Below are 19,742 nucleotides of genomic sequence, written 5' to 3'. Positions count from 1 at the left end.
TTGACTACTAGCTGGCTGGCTCCTGTGCCCTGCTCAGGGGTGGTGAGAAGCAAGAATGGCCTGTCACTTGGTAACATCTAATTTTACGTGCCTGTTAGTCATGTAATACTGAAGTTCTGGCCAAACCCAGGAAGAGACACAGCAGTTCTCCAGCAAGACAGTGTGTCTTTTAAACTGTTCACGTTGTTGGTGAGGCTACTCTGAGGCCCAAGGGGTAGAGCATTGTCTTTGAGTGAGTTTTATGAGTAACCTACCAACCTGAGTCTTTGTAAAGAACTGCTGAATGTCCTCCCTCCCCACTGTTACTCTGGTGCCATGGCAACCCTCAGTTTGAGAGGAATCCTAAGTTCTAGACTGGCTGTCAGAGGGCAGGGGGAATTAGCTGGCCCAGGATCCCCTTCCTGTTCTTAGGTCCAAGCGCCTGCAGCTCAGCACTCACACTCCCTCAGGGAAGATGGCTATTCTTCAGTGACAGACATTCCTACCAGATGCAGCAGAGAGCAATGCCCAGAGGAGTGGATGACCAAGACCAACTGCAATCCCGGCTTGGGGAGCTGACCGCACCCTCAGGGCCCAGCAGAGCAGGCACTTAGTCCAGGCACTCACTCCCAGGAGAGGGCCGTGTGCAGACACTCGGCTGGGACGCTCTTGGCAACTGAGCTCCAAGTCCCTGAATTTCTGGGGCCAAACATTTTGTTGAAAACAAAACCAAACAAAAAACCTGATGTGCTATAAGCAGTAGAAATATAAACCCACATTTCTGATTCCCAGACGCAATCAGCAGATTCTCAAAAAAGGGACCTGCTTAGACTGAAAGTTGTGGAAATGAATTTGGTCTTATGGCCGGGGGAAGGACTCTGGCTAGGCCCTGCCACAGTGTGGCACGCCTCATTTTTAGTTAGGGCTCGAAGAGAGAAGAGGTACAAGCTCTCTCCACTTGGACTTTCTGGGGTGTGGTTCCCAGCACTGCAGGGTAATTAGGGGCCAGCCACTGGCATTCCTGAAGCTGAAGGAAGCCCACTGGGGTGCCCTCACACAGTGAAGCTCTCAGAGCACAGGTCCTGGTGCCAGGACAGAGGCACAGAAGAGACAGCGTCAGGGAGAGGGTGCTAATGGTGTCGGCTCAGGGGGAAGGGGTGTGGAGGGGCAGACAGTGGGGGGGTCAGGGTCTCAGGGTAAGGCAAGTGAAGGCTTAGGGTTCAGGACAAGGGTGAAGGGTTTGATTATGGTATCATGTAAGTACTGCGTATGACTTCAAGCAAATGCTGTTCATAAAAACTCAAATGAAGCCAGTACTCCCTGCTCCCCACCAAAAATAAAAACCCACACTGTGTGAAGCAGCAGGAGATTGTTGGGGGAGGAAGGGAAAGGAGAAAAAGGGGAAAAGAACACTTCACTTGGTGTTATGAATGAATACACCTTAAAGACATCTAGGAGATTCCTTTTTTGTTTGTTTAAAAACCATACATGTTTAAATCTTTAAACTTCGTAATATTTTTTTCTAATTGTATAGACACTTCTGGATTTGTATTCAGAAATGTCTCACCAGAAAATCAGCTACTGCCATGGGCTCTGATTCAACTAGCCGGGGAGACCTTGGTAGACTGTCTCTGCCTCTGCCTGGGGAGCACGCCCCGCCGCTCTTTAGGGCTTTCTGGGGGAAAGTGCGGGGTTTTGTGGCCTTGCTGAAGCGAGGGAGCGGTTGCTAACAGAATTCCCAGCTGACTCAGGGCTCATCACCTTCCCTCTGAGCAGAAGCAGCCCCGCTCTTGGAAGCACTGAATCCTGCACATCAGGGAGCCACTGCCACCGGCATGGAGAAGCCCCAGCTAACCAAGTGCAGTTTCACTCTCACCCACATCATGCTCTGCTGGGTACTAGGCTCAACAGAAGTCCTCAGGGTGAGGGGTTGAGCCACAAAACAGTATTGCTATTAAAAATGTACAATTATAGAGGACTATAAAGCATGTGCTTGGGGGAGGGGGGCGGTCTGTGTTTGGGAGAGGAATGGGGAGGGGAGAGGACAAATTGCTTCAGGCCCTTTGCAAAGACAGATGGGCAATCATCTTGGCTTGGGCAGGCTGGCCCAGGGGGCAGAAGCCAACAGTGATCTGATCATCTGGTCATGAAACAAGAACAGAAGCTCCCCTGGACAGGAGAAGGATGAGCAGAGGCCACGTATACACATGCCTGAAAAGGATCTCACTGTGCAGAGGACACATGCCAACAGGCCTGGCAGGCCCAGGATAGATGCCCAGTCCTACGAGGTCCCAGGCCCCCCTAAGCCCACCCAGGGTCAAATCCACCTGGGCCTCTTAGCCAAAGGGGCCCACAGCTGTCTGAAGCACATGGCAGAGCAGGGGTATTTGTGGGCTGGGAAATCAGATTTCTGGGAAACTGTGAAAATTCCCAAGTTTAGTCTGATTTTCTGGGAGGGAGGAGGGTCATTAATGATTTCAGAATGTGAATAAGGTGACTACTTCCTTGTCTTAACATTGGGAAAGATGGAAAACTAAGTTTTAAACCACAGAATGGTGAATTTAAAGTATCTGTGAAGATTGCTGGCCACTGGAGAGAGTGCCAGTTATAGAGCAGAAAGGGGGTCCCACTTGGCTGCAGGGTTGGGGGAAGGGGACTGAGCTAAATGTCCTTCAAGATCTCTTCCACCACGGGGACCTGATGATGCTCACGTCAGTGGGCTCTGCTGGAGCCAGCCTCTGATGTCTACAGTACCCAGTCTCCCCTCGAGGGGTTATGCCCAGTTAACCCTTGTTGTCTACTCCTGACGTGAACTCGTTAGGCTACAAGCTCCTTGAAGGCAGAGTACAGGCTGCCTCCTGCCCAAGGGCCATCCAATGCCTAAGACAGTGCTTGGGCTTCTGTAGGCCCACAAACAGAGCTGGAACTGAATGTCAAACATCCAGACACAACTTTAAGATGAAGTGAACAAACCGCTTCCCTGAAAGTAGGACCAATGGAAAGGCCAGAGCTCAGGAACCGGGCCCTTGGCCTGGCTGGGACCTGAGGTGGCTCAAAGCTAACCTGGCTATCCTGGAAGGGAGGACGGCACCCACCACTGAGAGCAGGTCGGGAGGCAGCCTGCCCATGATAAAGGAAGGAGCCAGTGGCTTGGGGCTACTGGATAGACATCTGGCTGCCTTGACATGACCTCCTTGGCTACAGGAAATAGTACAATCTTTTTTTTTTTTTTTTTTTTACATATGTGATCAGAAATTCAATTTTAGGAAATAAATGTGATTTTTAAAGATTATCTGAGTGACTTGTTAAGTCTAGCCTGTCACTGTCCAGACTAGCCTGTTCATATCTCTCATTCCCTCACAACGGACAAGGAAGACTTCTTTCCCTGTGCCCACCACATAAAATGCAACGCTTTTCCTGTCCCCAGGGTCCACTTTAACTAAGGAGAATGGAGAGGTGAGGTCTTCCACAGAACTGTTTCCACTTTCTCATGGATCACCATGTGTTCCCTGTGGCCTGCTCCAGGGCCCATTCCTGCCCTGGCCTCTGGGGTGGAGAGACTCCTTCCTCTGTGCTATGCTGCCAGCCTGCATGCATTCCCCAGCCTGAATGCCCCCAGAGGCCTCAGGCTTGGAGGTGGCATCTGGTGGGTTTCAGGCTAGAATGTGCCACACAAAGACAAGGACCCTGTGGGCACTGCTGGAGGCCCAGAAGCATGGCTTCATCAGCGTCAGCCATAGGGTGGAAGAGGGTGGTGGGCCTTTCCTCCTCATTCCTGCTTCAAGAGCTCCCTCTCTTTTTACTGTTCCCCAGCCCCTAGGACTAGGGTGTCTGGATCTGAGGAAGAAAACCCACGGTACCTACCCCTGCCTCTAGTGGCCCACAGGGCTGTGGCTGCGATCCTGATAGTTGGGGAGGCACACACGCATGCCCTCCTGACACTGCTTTCCCAACTGCTTCTAATAATACTGACTCTTCCAAGGAAGCCTACATCACTTACTACCACTGACACAGATTTATAGAAATACACATTGGAAGTACTTTTTTTGGACATTAAGCTTTTTAAATCTCTAAGAAGAAGCTGAGAATCTCCACTGAACCACAAAGCAAACACATTTAGTCGATTCAGTTTCACAGCACTGTTTCCCTTTTGAAAACAATTCAACAATGTGTGTGAATACTGGGTAAAATCAGAGAGAAATGAGGGCGGTTACTCCTGAGATGTCAGTATGTGAAATACATTATTATCAACAACAATTAGATCCCAGGCTCCTAAGCCCTGGGCCAGCTTCTCCTGCAAGTAGCTTAGCAACTGTGCCTTTCAGGGCTGTAGCGAGCACAGTATCACCTTTCTGACCTCAGCTTGCTTTGCACTATTCCAGCATTGGTTTCACTGTCACAGGTGGAAAGTAAGACTCATAAAACACAGGGCACCATACAGTCCCCATTGTAAAGGACCCTTTCTGAAACACTTCCTAAAATCCAAGTCAATATTAATGTCTGTAATAGTGACATTTTAAAATGTGCTTTGTGTAAAAATTCCTATGTGTCAGTTTGACCACTCTGGTCCCTTTTGCACTAAATGCCATGACTTTCACTCGACAGTAAAAACTATTTATAAAGGGCCAGAAAGTCCTGCTTCAAAATAACGCTCTCAACTATGAACACTTATTCCCTCTCATGCTGCAGGGCACAGGGTTCCAGAAAGGGTTGCTAGGACACTAGCTTCTAACAGGGTGCCCAGGCTGACTCGAGATGATGCTTTATGCTGTGACACCACTTTTGGGGAGACACAGTTTACTCTGCTAAAGGGCACCTGCAGGGCTGGATTTGGGGGTAGCTCATCCTGGATGTGTGTGTCCTGGGTCATTAAGCTGGAAGCAAAGGGCAGCCTTGTGGTAGTTTGGGGTTCTGTTCTCACCACTCACACCTGACTGTGTGATACGGGAAAGAAGGCAGGTGTTCTTTCTGGATCTGCACTCAGCCCCTTCTCTCACGTCTGACCATGTTACACTGGGCTCCAGTTCAACCAGTCCCTTCAGGCTCTCCCTCCAAAAGTCAAGATATCAAAAAGCCACATTAGTTTTGCTGTCAAGCCTCCATCTTCCATTTTCCTCTATCTCCTAAATAATATTAGACAACATGCCAGTGCTTCTCTATAGCTTTTTGGACTCTCCCTCCCCAACCGTGAGTGGAGTATAGTCAGTATTAGCTGGATTTGTACTTTCTGGTACTTTCCTGCCTGTGGTGCCTGGTCCTGAGGCCTGAGACCAGGCCATACCCAAAATGGAGGAGATGGCACTGCTTGGTTGCAGAGGAGCTAGCAATGTGTCTGCAGTCTTTGTTGCCTCCCTTCCCTTCCAGGGCTTGTATGCAGCAGACGAGGCCCTGATCCCAAGGCCAAGAAGGGCATCTCCATTTGTACATGGACATTTGTATGGCTGAGTATGGCTATTCTGGAAATCCAGCAAGGGGGTGTGAGGAGTTCTGATTTGACGCTGGCTTTGGGGTAACCAGCAGGAGACAGCAAGAAGAACACAGGGAAGGGAGAGGCCAGGGTCAGGGCACGCGAGAGTCGGGTACAGGAAGGAGTGAGGGAGAGGGTGGACCCAGGCGCTGAACTGTTCTACCTGCTTAACAGGTTTCTAAGTCCTAGCTAATCGTCAGCATTAGGGATCTGAAGCACACTGGAGCTAGTCCTAAATCGCAGAGCTTTTTCGCACTTTAGTTCAAACCAAAGCAATCTGGATGACAGGTCACGTTAACTTTCAATATATTACCCAAAGGACAGGTTAAAGGATGTGAAAGTAAACCCAGGTGGTTGCCTTCACTGCTGAGCTGAAATTTTATAAATAAAAAATATTTTAAACAAAAACTTTCAAAGCCCCAGACCTTAAGATGACAGATAGTGCTGCTTATTTTTTCCTTTGAAAAATGCATACAAAATACAGATAATGGTTATAAAATGTACACTGTAATGGTTATTTGCTGGAACACAGAGTCCACCACAGGAATTGCATCATGAAAGTCTGAGTGCAATTAGCGACAGGAAGAGGGAGGGGGAGAAGGAGCATTTGCAATGACATGAGCAGGAGGACTGTCACTGAGATGCAAAAGAAAACTGACAGTGAGGTTTTAAAAATGATGCAGCTTCAGAACCAAGATGTTCACCACATGCAAACTAAAAGCTCAAATCCATGCCTTTAATTTTTTTTAATGTAGGATAAAAAAAATTCAGAAAAGTAATTCCCACTCTCTCTCCACCCCCTTTTTTGGTGTTAACATAGAAATATGAACTCTCATTCTCAGGTCTTAAAAGCCTTTGCATCATTTTTATTTTCAACAAAAGTGAATCATTTGTTACAAAACCATGGCGTCCTGGCAAATTTGCATCACTGGGGCGGCTGAAAACATATTGCCCACGGTTAAACAAACAAACGATTGGCTTGAGGAGTCCTCAGGTGGCACAGTGTGTCTAGCAACAATCCCGCCCCCTGGATCAAGGTTCCACCTTCCGTGCCCACCGGAGCACCTGGGCTGCCTGCTAGATCTTTCCCTTTCTAGGACCCAGTTTTGACTTCCAGCTGCTTTTCTGGGCAGGACTACAGGATGACCAGGTCATCCCATATACACAGCTCCTTCCACAGACTAAGCCCAGGGTGTCCCGACCCCCACAGGAGCTGCTGTCCCTCTTCTTTACCACCATCTCCTCTCCCCGCCTGCCAGTCTCCCCTCAGCACCCTGTCCAGCCCTCCCTGAGTCCTCTCCTAAAGCCGCCCCAGGCCCCACTCTCTCCTCCAGCCCATGAGGCCAGGAGTGGTCCTCAGTCAGCCTTCCTGCTGGTGGAGGCACCCATCTGTCCCAGGGCCTGCGAGCAGACCGGGGCCCGTGTTTGCCTACCTTCTGGCCGAGGAAGAGGCTCTTGGTGGAGAGCACAGTGAAGCCATCGGCGGGTGTGCCCTCGGTCGTGCTGTCAGCGCTGGCTGCCTTGCTGACTTCTCCCTGCTTCTTCTTGCACAAACAGAAGAGTCAGTATGAGGCCTGCACAGATGGAGACCACGTGAATCTGGGCTTTTCTAACAGGCAGGTGAATGCCCATAATACTCAAGAGAAAACAGAAAACTAAACCACTACTAGTTCTCAGCATTTTTCAAAGTGGGGGCTGCAGGCTTATTTTGAAGTCCAAGAGTAAAGAGTGCTAAAACTATATTTTCATCACCTTTATAATCTTAAAAAAAGAGCTACCTAAAGGCAAAACTTCACAGTGATAATTTAGAACAGAACCACTTGCATAACTTTAGACCAAGTAAATGTCTCTTAATTCAGGGTCTTCACTTTCTAGATGCCTGTACAGTATTCACGTCTGCAGGGAAAAACCAAACTGCTCTGGATCCTTAGTTCTCAAAGAGCCAAATATCAGACCAAGGATCATCACCCTCCAACCCTCCGAGCCCAGGAGGTAAGACTCTCCCACACTCTTTCATTAAGACCCGCCTTGGAGAAGGATCCATATGGGGGCTGTTGGTGAGCCTGTCTGTCCCCTTGAGATGCCCCACCCCCCTGCAGTAAGCATGGATCTTGGCAGGCTCTTGGGCCTCTTTCCAGCATCATTCAGACTGAAGTATATGTCCTCTGGGGTTTCCAAGAGCCTTGCAAAGGTATGCTGTGTAGAGAAGTATGATTACTTTCCAGATCTTCTGCTGCCTAATGTACTTCCTCCTGAAGTGGATCTGCCCTAAGAGTGATCTATGCTTGCAATCAAGGTTTCATGCTGGGTCTCCCTTCACAACCATTTCTCCCACTTCCCAAGAGTGAATATTAGCACCACCCTTCAAGTAGGGATAAATGTCTTTCTCAGTCTTTTATTTCTGTCAAGGACGAGGCTTGTATTAGAAATGGATATTTTGGCTCATTTGGGGGTTTTTTGCATTCAGATATATTGTGGAGTGAGAAAAGTGGGCACAATAGCAATTTTTGTTTAGGTACTTTTTCATTCCCCCAATTATTATCAAAAAGGACATTACTCCTGAGGATGGTCCAGTGGGAGCAAATCAACAAAGTACGGGGTGAGAAATATTATAAAATATATAAAATATGATAAATGGCCATGGCTTCCTGAAGGAAGGATCTGGACAGAAAACTCAGGGCAAGGCCCGTGCCCTATCCATTTTCCCTTTTAATACTCAAATTCATTAACATATTAATATTTTTACTTACACTGAAAAATAAGGTCTAATTTTACTAAGTGCTTTAACAATAAGGACTGCTTTGGCATTTAGGTTATATGGCTAACCTGGAACATTTTCCATTAATTAAATGAGCTAAATTTGATGCTCCAAGATTTTGATATAAATGGTAAGACAGAAAGCATTTTAACAAGAAACAGGGTATTAGCAAAGATATAGTGAAATTATCACTATTTTGGTTTTCCTAACACTTCAAGTGTATCAGATTTGACAGGTATAATCAACAATTGCATGGTAAGTCTTAGTAAAGCCTTTTTGATATACTTTCCAGGAAATAAGAAAAGCAAAGACGGGACGACAAATCCTTTCATGAGTCAGATGTTTCTAATTCTGTGCTTTCAACAAAACTGAAGAAATACCAAATTGAGTTAACAGCTGATAGACCATTAAAGAAAAGACTGATGGAGTTTAGTTAACAGTAATGAACCAATGCGGGTTTCTTAGTTGTGATGAACGTACCAGGGTTATGGAAGATGTTAACAACAGGGAAACTGGGTAAGGGATATTCAGGAACTCTCTATATGGGCTTTGTAACTTCTGTAAATCTAAAACCGTTCTAAAATAAAACATTTATTAAAACAAATTGATGACAGAGTACTATGTGATTGTTGGCATGTAACTCAGAAAGAGTTCAGAGGATTGAGCGACGTTGCTATAACAAAATCCTTTCCAGTCCCATTTAATTACTTTTGTGAACAAGATTTCCCAGGCACTTATACCTATAAATAAAATATAGGATGATGACTCATTTTTACAATGAGCAACATTCATCTTAGGGTACTTGAGTTAACTGAAAAAACTATCTCCATGCATCCCATGACATGATACAGTTCCAAAAAAATTTTACTTCCTCCTTAATAGTTAAAATTAAAATGTGTCAAGTATTTCAGTTTGATCAACTGTGTATTATTAATACATGTGATAACTATCCAATCCTGTGGAAACCATAACATTTAGTGCTTTTATGATCACAAGAAAATTTTTCAAAATGAATTTAAATTTATGTACATTATTTTTGTTGTGCAAATCACTAACATACTACAAGCAAAAAAAAAGTGTTACATTAGGATAAAAATTTGTGGGGCAAGTAAAAGGAAAATAAGGGCTCAAAGGAGTAAAATTATATAAATTTTCCAACTGTTAAAGAAGAGCCTGTTTGTATATTTTGTGGTATATCAAATCATCACAGTAAGTAGACTTCTTTGGATACATTTAAATGATGAAAGAGTTTTCTTTTTAAATTTCAATATGTATTGTATATCAAAATTATACCCTTTGTAGTAGATATTTAAATTTATTATGAGAAGTTTAGCTGTCAAATTTTAGATGTATGAGCTATGAAGATTTTCAAAACTGCTTTAGGAAGTAGGCAAGCAAAAAAGTTTTAAAGCCACTACTCTACCCAGTGAACACCATTCATACACGAGGTGCTCAGTAAATGCTTGGGAATGAAATGCAGTTGCTAAGTAGATAAATATTTAGTGCTTCTGCCCAAGGATACTTGGATTTGAAGAGGTCAGAAAGCCCTAAATGATAGAATTTCAAGCATCTGGGAATTGGAGCTGGTTTTACTGGGAGGAGGGGACCTGAAAGGCTCCCTGTGCCCCTGATACAAGTCAGCAGCTGCCTATGCAGCCAGGTTATAAAGCTTAACCTGTGATAATTAATACTGATAATTTTCAGCAATGATTCATTTGCATATGGTTATCTGCATTAAAGCTGTTGCCCCACACTGTAAACTGGTTCAGCCACTATGGAAAAACAGTATAGAGGTTCCTCAAAAAATAAAAAATAGAACTACCATGTGCTCCAGCAATTCCACTTCTGGAAATATATCCAAAGGAAATGAAAACACTATACTGAAGAGATATCTGCATCCCCATGTTTCATAGCAGCATTATTTACAATAGTCCAGACATGGAAACAACCTAAGTGCTCATCAACAGATGAATAAAGAAAATGTGATACACAAACACACACACACACACACACACACACACACACAATGGAATATTATTTAGCCATAAAAAGGAAGATAATCCTGCCAGGAAGCTGAGAGTTCCAAATATGATGAACGCAAACAAACCCATGCCAAGACACATTATAATTAAAGTGGCAAAAGTTAAAGACAAGCAGAGAATCTTTAAAACAGCAAGAGAAAACCTGTGACACACACACACACACAAAAACCCCATAAGACTACCAGCAGATTTTTCGGCAAAAATTTTGCAGGCCAGAAGGGAGTGGCATGATTTTTCTAAATGCTAAAAGTAAAAAAACCTTCCCACCAAGAATACTCTACCTGGCAAAACTGTCCTTCAGAAGTGAAGAATACAGAAAGAGTTCTCCAGACAAACAAAAGCTAAAGGAGTTCATCACCACTAAACTGGCCTTAAAAGAAATAATAAAGGGACTTCTTTAAGCTCAAAAGAAAGGGCACTAATTAGTAACAGGAAAACATATGAAAAGTACAAGTACCTTTGTCACTGATCAAGATAAATATAAAGGTGGTAGATTAATCACTTATAAAGCTAGTATAAAGGTTAAAAGACAAAAGAACTAAAAATAACTGTAACTACAATGATTAACTAAGAACTATACACAAGATAAAGAGGTGTAAAATGTGATGTCAAAAACATAAAACATGGAGAGAAGAGGGAAAATATAGAGCTTTTGAATGGGATCAAACGTGTTATCAATTTTAAATAGACTGTTATAAATATAAATTGTTATATATAAGCCTCATGATAAGCACAAAGCAAAAGTCTATAGTATATACACAAAAGAGAAAGGAATGTAAGTGTGCCACTAAAGAAAATCATCAAATCACAAAGGAAGAGAGCAAGAAAAGAAGAAAGGGGACTTCCCTGGTGGCGCAGTGGTTAAGAATCTGCCTGCCAATGCAGGGGACAAGGGTTCGAGCCCTGGTCCAGGAAGATCCCACATGCTGCAGAGCAACTAAGCCCGTGCTCTGCAACGAGAGAAACTACCCCCATGAGAAGCCCATGCAACACAACGAAGAGTAGCCCCCGCTCACCGCAACTAGAGAAAAGCCCAAGCGCAGCAGCAAAGACCCAATGCAGCCAAAAATAAATAAGTAAATAAATTTATTTTAAAAAAAAAGAAGAAAGGAACAGAGGAACTATTGGATTGGCCAAAAAGTGCCTTCAGTTTTTAAGTAAAAATAAAACTTTTCATTTTCATTTTTCATTTTCACCAAGAACTTTATTGAATGACGTATTCACCCTTCTGTTCCACTACCCTCTGCCATTGTTCAGGCAACTTCATAATTCCATCTTACCAAAACTTTTTATTTTTTTGAGCAAAGAACTGTTCCAGGTGCCTTTTACAGTCTTCCAGGGAACTGAAATTTTTTCCATTAAGAGATTTTTGTAAAGACTGAAATAAATGGAAATCTGAAGGTGCAGTGTCTGGTGAATACAGTGGATGAATCAGAACTTCCCAGCCAAGCTGTAACCGTTCTTGCCCAGTCATCAAAGAAATGTGCGGTCTTGCGTTATCCTGATGGAAGATTATGAGTTTTCTGATGACTAATTCTGGATGCTTTTCATCGAGTGATACTTTTCAGTTGGTCTAACTGGGAGCAGTACTTGCTGGAATTAATCATCTGGTTTTCCACAAGGAGCTCATAGTAGAGGACTCCCTTCCAATCCCAGCATATACACACCACCACCTTCTCTGGATGAAGACTGACCTTTGGTGGGTTGGTGGTGGTTCATTTTGCTTGCCCCATGATCTCTTCTGTTCCACATTATTATACAGTATCCACTTTTCATCAACCATCACAATTTGTTTTAAAAACGCAACGTTTTCATTACGTTTAAGTAGAGAATCACATGGGGAAATATGGTCAAGAAGGTTTCTTTTTGCCTACCTTATGTGGAACCCAAATATCAAAGGGATTAACAAAACCAAGCTAGTGCAAATGATTTTCAACGCTTGATTTGGATATTTTGAGTATGTCCAGTATCTCCAGCGTGGTATAATCTTGATTTTTCTCAATTAATGTCTCGATTTGATTGCTATCAACTTCAACTGGTCTACCCGACCGTGGAGCCTCGTCCAGGGAGAAATCTCCAGCACGAAACTTCGCAAACCACTTCTGACACATTTGATCAGTCACAGCACCTTCTCCATACACTGCACAAATCTTTTTTTTTACGTTTCAGTTGCATTTTTACCTTTCTTGAAATAATAAAGCATAACATGCCTAAAATGTTGTTTTTTCTGCCATCTTCAGTATTAAAAAGGCTACACAAAAATTCACCAATTTTGGGGCTTCCCTGGTGGCGCAGTGGTTGAGAGTCCGCCTGCCGATGCAGGGGACACGGGTTCCTGCCCCGGTCTGGGAAGATCCTACGTGCCGCCGAGTGGCTAGGCCCGTAAGCCATGGCCGCTGAGCCTGCGCGTCCGGAGCCTGTGCTCCGCAACGGGAGAGGCCACAACAGTGAGAGGCCCACGTACCACAAAAAAAAAAAAAAAAAAAAATCACCAATTTTGATGTCTTTTATAAAATGCATGCTGATATGACAGCTGTCACAATACAATCTAACAAAATTTTTTCGAATGAAGTTAAAGACAACTAAGTGCTACTAGAGCCACCTTATGGAAAAAACCAAGTGAACCTTTTGGCCAACCCAATACAAAACAGCCAAAAAACAATTAACAAAATGGGAATTAAGTGCATACCTATCAATAGTTACTTTAAATGTAAATGTACTAAATTCTCCAATCAAAAGACACTGAGTGGCTGAGTGGATAAGTACACAACACCCATCTATATGCTGCCTACATGAGACACGCTTCAGATGTAGGGATATACACAGACTGAAAGTAAAGGGATGGAAGAACATTTTCCATGCAAATAAAAACCAAAAGAAAGCTGAGGTAGCTATACTTATATCAGACAAAATAGACTTTAAAATAATGACTGCAATGACAATGAATGTCATTACATAATCATAAAGGAGTCAATCCAACAAGAGGATATAATATTTGTAAATATTTATGCACCCAACACAGGAGCAAATAAATATATAAAGCAAATATTAACAGACCTAAAAGAGAAACAGACAGCAACACAATAATAACAGGAGACATTAATACCCCACTTTCATCCATGGACAGATCTTCCTTACAGAAAATCAATAAGAAAACACTGGCCTTAAACAACATGTTAAACCAGATGGTTTTAAAAAATATACACAGCATATTCCACCCATATCAACAGAATACACATTCCTCTCAAGTACACATATAACATTTTCCAGGATAGACCACATGATAGGCCACAAAACAAGCGCTAATAACATAAGAAATCATGTCAAGTATCTTTTCTGACCACAGTGGTATGAAACTAGAAATCAATTACAAGAAGGAAACTGGAAAAATCACAAATATATGAAGATTAAACAACATGTTACTGAACAGCCAATAGGAAAGATTACTTATCTTTAGTTTATCTATTAGTTTCATTTACCTTTTCTATTGTCCTTTTAGTCTCTATTTCATTCATTTCTGCTCTGGCCTTTGTTATTTCCTTCCTTCTGCCAACTTTGGGCTTCATTTGTTCTTTTTTTAGTTCCTTCAGGTTATGTTTTTTTATTTGAGATTTAAAAAAATTTTTGATGTAGGCATTTATTGTTATAAATTTGCCTCTTAGAACTGCTTTTGGTGCATGTCATAAGTTTTGGTAAGCTGTATTTCCATTTTCACTTGTCTGAAGGTTTAAAAAAATTTTTTTTCCTCTTTTCCTCTAGCCACAGCGATTAGGCAACAAAAAGAAAAGGCATCCAAATCAGAAAGAAAGAAGTAAAACTGTCACTATTTGAACATGACATGATATTATACACAGAAAACTCTAAAAACTCCACCAAAAATATTGTTAGAATAAATGAATTCAGTAAAGTTGTAGGACACAAAATCATTACACAGATTTCTGTGGTGTTTCCATACACTAATAATGAGCTATCATAAAGAGAAATTAAGAAAACAATTTACAACCACATTAAAAGGAATAAAATACCAAGGATTATATTTAACCAAGGAGGTGGAAGTCCTGCACGGTGAAAACTGTAAGGCACTGATGAAAGAAATTAAACACACAAATAAATGGAAAGATATTCTATGCTCAAGGACTGGAAGAATTAATACTGTTAAAATGCCCATACTACCCAAAGCAATCTACAGATCCAATGCAATCCCTAATAAAATTCCAATGGCGAGAGATCCCCAGCCAAGACAGCAGAAGAGAAGGACCTGAGCGCACCTCCTCTCACGAAAACGCCAAAATCGCAAGTAACTGCTGAACAACCATCGACAAAAAAAACTAGAGCCTACCAAAAAAGATATTTTCAAAGACAAAGAAGAAGCCACCACAAGACGGTAGGAAGGGCGCTTTCATGACATCATTGAATCCCATACCCAGCGGGTGGGCTTACCCACAAACTGGAAAATAATTATGTCACAGATGTTCTCCCACAGGAGTGAGAGTTCTGAGCCCCACGTCAGGCTCCCAAGTCTGGTGGTCTGGCATCGGGAGGAGGAACCATCAGAGCATTTGGCTTTGAAGGCCAATGGAGCTTAAGTGCAGGGGCTCTACATAACTAGGGGAAACAGAGACTCTGCTCTTAGAGGATGCACACAAGGTTTCATATACACTGGAACCCAGCACAGCAGTAACTCCACATAAGCCTCAGTTGGACTACCTACGAGTCTTGGAGAGTCTCCTAAGGAGGTGAGGGTCGGCTATGACTCAGTGGAGGGGCAAGGACACTGGTGCCAAAGGTCTCAGAGAATACTGATTGGCATGAGCTCTCCCAGAGGTCACCATTTTGGCATCAAGACCTGGCCCTACCCAACAGCCTACAGGCTCTAGTACCAGTACACCTCAGGCCAAACAACCAGCAGGATAGGAACACAGCCCCACCATCAGCAGACAGGCTGCCTAAAGCTGTGCTGAGCTCACAGCCACCTCTAAACACACCCATTGACACAGCCCTGCCCAGCAGAGAAACTCAACCCAGCTCCACCCACCAGAAGGCAGGCACCAGTCCCTCATACCAGGAAGCTTGCACAAGTCCAGGACCAACCTCACCCACCAGAGGGCAGACACCAGAAACAAGAGGAGCTACGGGTCCTGCAGCCAGCAGAAGGAGACCATGAAAACAGAAAGTTAGACAAAATGATATGGCGGTAAAATATGTTCCAGACAAAGGAACAAGATAAAAACCCACAAGAACTAAGTGAAGTGCAGATAGGCAACCTACCTGAAAAGAATTTAGAAGAATGATAGTAAAGATAAGCCAAGATCTCAGAAAAAGAATGGAGGCACAGATCGAGAAGATACGAGAGACATTTAACAAAGAGCTAGAAGATATAAAGAATAAAGAAAGATGAACAATTCAATAACTGGAAAAATACACTAGTAAGAATCAGTAGCAGAGTAATTGAAGCAGAAGAAGAAATAAGTGCGACGGAAGACAGAATGGTGGAAAGCACTGCCGCAGAACAAAGAAAAAAATAATGTAAAGAAATGACAACAGTTTAAGAGACCTCTGGGACAACATTAAATGCACCAACATTTGCATTAGAGGGGTCCCAGAAGGAGAAGAGAGAGAAATGGCCTGAGAAAATATTTGAAGAGATTATAGCCCAAAACTTCCCTAACATGAGAAAGGAAACACTCACTCAAGTCCAGGAAGTGCAGAGACTCTCATACAGGATAAACCCAAGAGGGAACATGCTGAGACACATATTAGTCAAAGTGACAAAAATTAAAGACAAAGAAAAAATATTAAAAGCAACAAGGGAAAAGCAACAAATAACATACAAGGGAATCCCCATAAGGTTAAGGGACCCACTTCAGATCTAGGGACACAGACTGAAAGTGAGGGGATGGAAAAAGGTATCCCATGCAAATGGAATCAAAAGAAAGCTGGAGTAGCAATACTCATATCAGACAAATTAGACTTTAATTTTTTTTTTTTGGCCACGCTGCACGGCATGTGGGATCTCAGTTCCCTGACCAGGGATCGAATCCTGTGCCACCCTGCATCAGAAGTGTGCAGTCTTAACCACTAGACAACCAGGGAAATCCCCCAAATAGATTTTACAAGAATGTTACAAAGAAACAAAGAAGGATATTATATAATAATCAAGGGATCAATTCAAAAAGATATAACAATTGTAAATATATATGCACCAAATATAGGAGCACCTCAATATATAAGGCAAACACTAACAGCCATAAAAGGAGAAATCGACAGTAACACAATAATATGGGGGGATTTTAACACCTGACTTACATCTTTGAACAGATCATCCAGACAGAAAATCAATAAGGAAACACAGGCCTCAAATGACACATTAAACCAGATGGACTTAACTGATATATATAGAGCATTCCATCCAAAAGCACCAGAATTCACTTTCTTCTCAAGTGCACATGGAACATTCTCCAGGATAGATCACATCTTGGGCCACAAATCAAGCCTTGGTAAATTTAAGAAAACTGAAATCATATCAAGCCTCTTTTCTGACCACAACACTATGAGATTAGAAATCAGCTACAAGGGAAAAAAAACTAAAAAAACACAAACACGTGGAGGCTAAACAATATGCTACTAAACAACCAATGGATCACCGAAGATATCAAAGAGAAAACCAAAAAATAGCTAAAAACAAATGAAAATGAAAGCATGACAATCCAAAACCTATAGGATGCAGGAAAAGCAGTTCTAAGAGGTAAGTTCACAGCAATACAATCTTACCTCAGGAAACAAGAAAAATCTCAAACAAACTAACCTTATGCCAAAAGCAACTAGAAAGAGAAGAACAAACAAAACCCAATGTTAGTATAAGGAAAGAAATCACAAAGATCAGAGCAGAAAAAAATTAAATAGAGACAAAGAAAACAATAGAAAAGATCAATGAAACTAAAAGGTGGTTCTTTGAAAAGATAAACAAAATTGATAAACCTTTAGCCAGACTCATCAAGAAAAAGAGAGGGCTCAAATCAATAAAATTTGAAATGAAAAAAGAGAAGTTACTATTAACACCGCAGAAATACAAAGATCATAAGTGACTACCTACAAGCAACTATATGCCAAAAAAAATGGACAACCTGGAAGAAATGGACAAATTCTTAGAAAGGTACAATCTTCCCAAACTGAACCAGGAAGAAATAGAAAATATGAACAGACCAATAACAACCACTGAAATTGAAACTGTGATTTTAAAACTCCCAACAGGGAATCCCCTGGTGGTCCAATGGTTAGGATCAGTGCTTTCACTGTGAGGGCCCAGGTTCAATCACTGGTTGAGGAACTAAGATCCCACAAGCTGCAGTGCAGCCAAAAACAAACAAAACAAAACAAAAAACAAAAGAACTCCCAACAAACAAAAGTCCAGGACCAGATGGCTTCACAGGCGAATTCTATCAAACCTCCAGAGAAGAGCTAGCACCTATCCTTCTCAAACTCTTCCAAAAAATTACAGAGGAAGGAACACTCCCAAACTCATTCTATGAGGCCACTGACACCCTGATACTAAAAGCAAACAAAGATACCACAAAAAAAGAAAATTACAGGTCAATATCACTGACGAATACAGACAAAAATCCTCAACAAATACTAGCAAACTGAATCCAACAGTACATTAAAAGGACTTTACACTACGATCAAGTGGGATTTATCCCAGAGATGAAAGGATTTTTCAATATCTCTATATCAATCAGTGTGATACACCACATTAACAAATTGAAGAATAAAAACCATATGATCATCGATAGATGCAGAGAAAGCTTTTCACAAAATTCAACACCCTTTATGATAAAAACTCTCCAGAAAGTGAGCATAGAGGGAACATACCTCAACATAATAAAGGCCATACATCGATATGTCAAACCCACAGCTAACATCAGAGTCAATGGTGAAAAGCTGAAAACATTTTTTCTAAATCAGGAACAAGACAAGGATGTCCACTCTCGCCACTTTTCTTCAACATAGTTTTGGAAGTCCTAGCCATGGCAATCAGAGAAGAAAGAAACAAAAGGAATCCAAATTGGAAAAGAAGAAGTAAAACTGTCACTGTTTGCAGATGACATGATACTATACATAGAGAATCCTAAAGATGCTACCAGAAAACTACTAGAGCTCATCAATGAATTCCGTCAAGTTGCAGGATACAAAATTAATGCACAGAAATCTGTTGCATTCCTATACACTAAAAAAAGGTCATAAAGAGAAAATAAAGAAACAATCCCACTTACCATCGCATCAAAAAGAATAAAATACCTAGGAAAAAACCTATTCAAGGAGGCAAAAGACCTGTACTCTGAAAACTGTAAGATGCTGATGAAAAGAATCGAAGACAACACAAACAGATGGAAAGATATAACATGTTCTTGGATTGCAAGAATCAAAATGACTGTACTACCCAAGGCAATCTACAGATTAAGTGCAATCCCTATCAAATTACCAATGGCATTTTTTTGCAGATCTAGAACAAAAAAATCTTAAAATTTGTATGGAAACACTGAAGACCCCAAATAGCCAAAGCGATCTTGAGAAAGGAAAATGGAGCTGGAGGAATCAGGCTCCCTTACTTCAGACTATACTACAAAGCTACAGTCATCAAAACAGTATGGTACTGGCACAAAAACAAAAATAGAGATCAATGGAACAGGACAGAAAGCCCAGAAATAAACCCACACACCTATGGTCAAGTAATCTACAACAAAGGAGGCAAGAATATACAATGGAGAAAAGACAATTTCTTCAATAACTGGTGCTGGGGAAACTGGACAGCTACAGGTAAGAGAATGAAATTAGAACATTCTCTAACAGCATACACAAAAATAAACTCAAAATGTATCAAAGACCTAAATGTAAAGCCGACAGTATAAAACTCTTAGAGGAAAACGTAGGCAGAACACTCTTTGACATAAATCGCAGCAATATCTTTTTTGATCCCCCTCCTAGAGTAATGAAAACAAAAACAAACAAATGGGACCTAATTAAACTTAAAAGCTTCTGCACAGCAAAGGAAACCATAAACAAAATGAAAAGACAACACACAGAATGGGAGAAAATATTTGCAAACAATGCAACAGACAAGGGATTAATCTCCAAAATACACTAACAGCTCATGCAGCCCAACAGCAAAAAAATACACGCAATCCAATCAAAAAATGGGCAGAAGATCTAAACAGACATTTCTCCAAAGAAGACATACAGATGGCCAAAAGGCACATGGAAAGATTCTCTAATGATTAGAGAAATTCAAGTTGAAACTACAATGAGGTATCACCTCACACCGGTCAGAACGGCCATCATCAAAGTCTACAAACAATAAATGCTGGAGAGGTATGAAGAAAAGGGAACCCTCCTACACTGTTGGTGGGAATGTAAATTGGTACAGCCATTATGGAGAACAATACGGAGGTTCCTCAAATAACTAAAAATAGAGCTATCGTATGACCCAGCAATCCCACTC

At 42.0% G+C, this 19,742-nt stretch overlaps 1 protein-coding gene across 5 annotated transcripts in view; it reads right to left on the bottom strand.

Moving 5' to 3' along the window:
* Positions 1–19,742, bottom strand: part of MACROH2A1 (macroH2A.1 histone) — an 80,503-nt gene that overhangs the window by 20,068 nt on the left and 40,693 nt on the right. For 3 of the 5 annotated variants that reach the window (XM_082620943.1, XM_082620946.1, XM_082620944.1), the window contains exon 5: positions 6,880–6,990. In XM_082620943.1, the coding sequence (XP_082477069.1) occupies positions 6,880–6,990 (111 nt within the window). The remainder of the gene's footprint in view (positions 1–6,879; positions 6,991–19,742) is intronic. The other 2 variants (XM_082620945.1, XM_082620947.1) reach the window with 1 other exon arrangement.

The sequence above is a fragment of the Mesoplodon mirus genome (assembly GCF_964341445.2).
Source record: "Mesoplodon mirus genome assembly, chromosome: 5".
Lineage (NCBI taxonomy): Eukaryota > Metazoa > Chordata > Mammalia > Artiodactyla > Ziphiidae > Mesoplodon > Mesoplodon mirus.
Note: the sequence above shows the minus strand (reverse complement) of the source record. Positions and strands in the feature narration are given on the sequence as shown.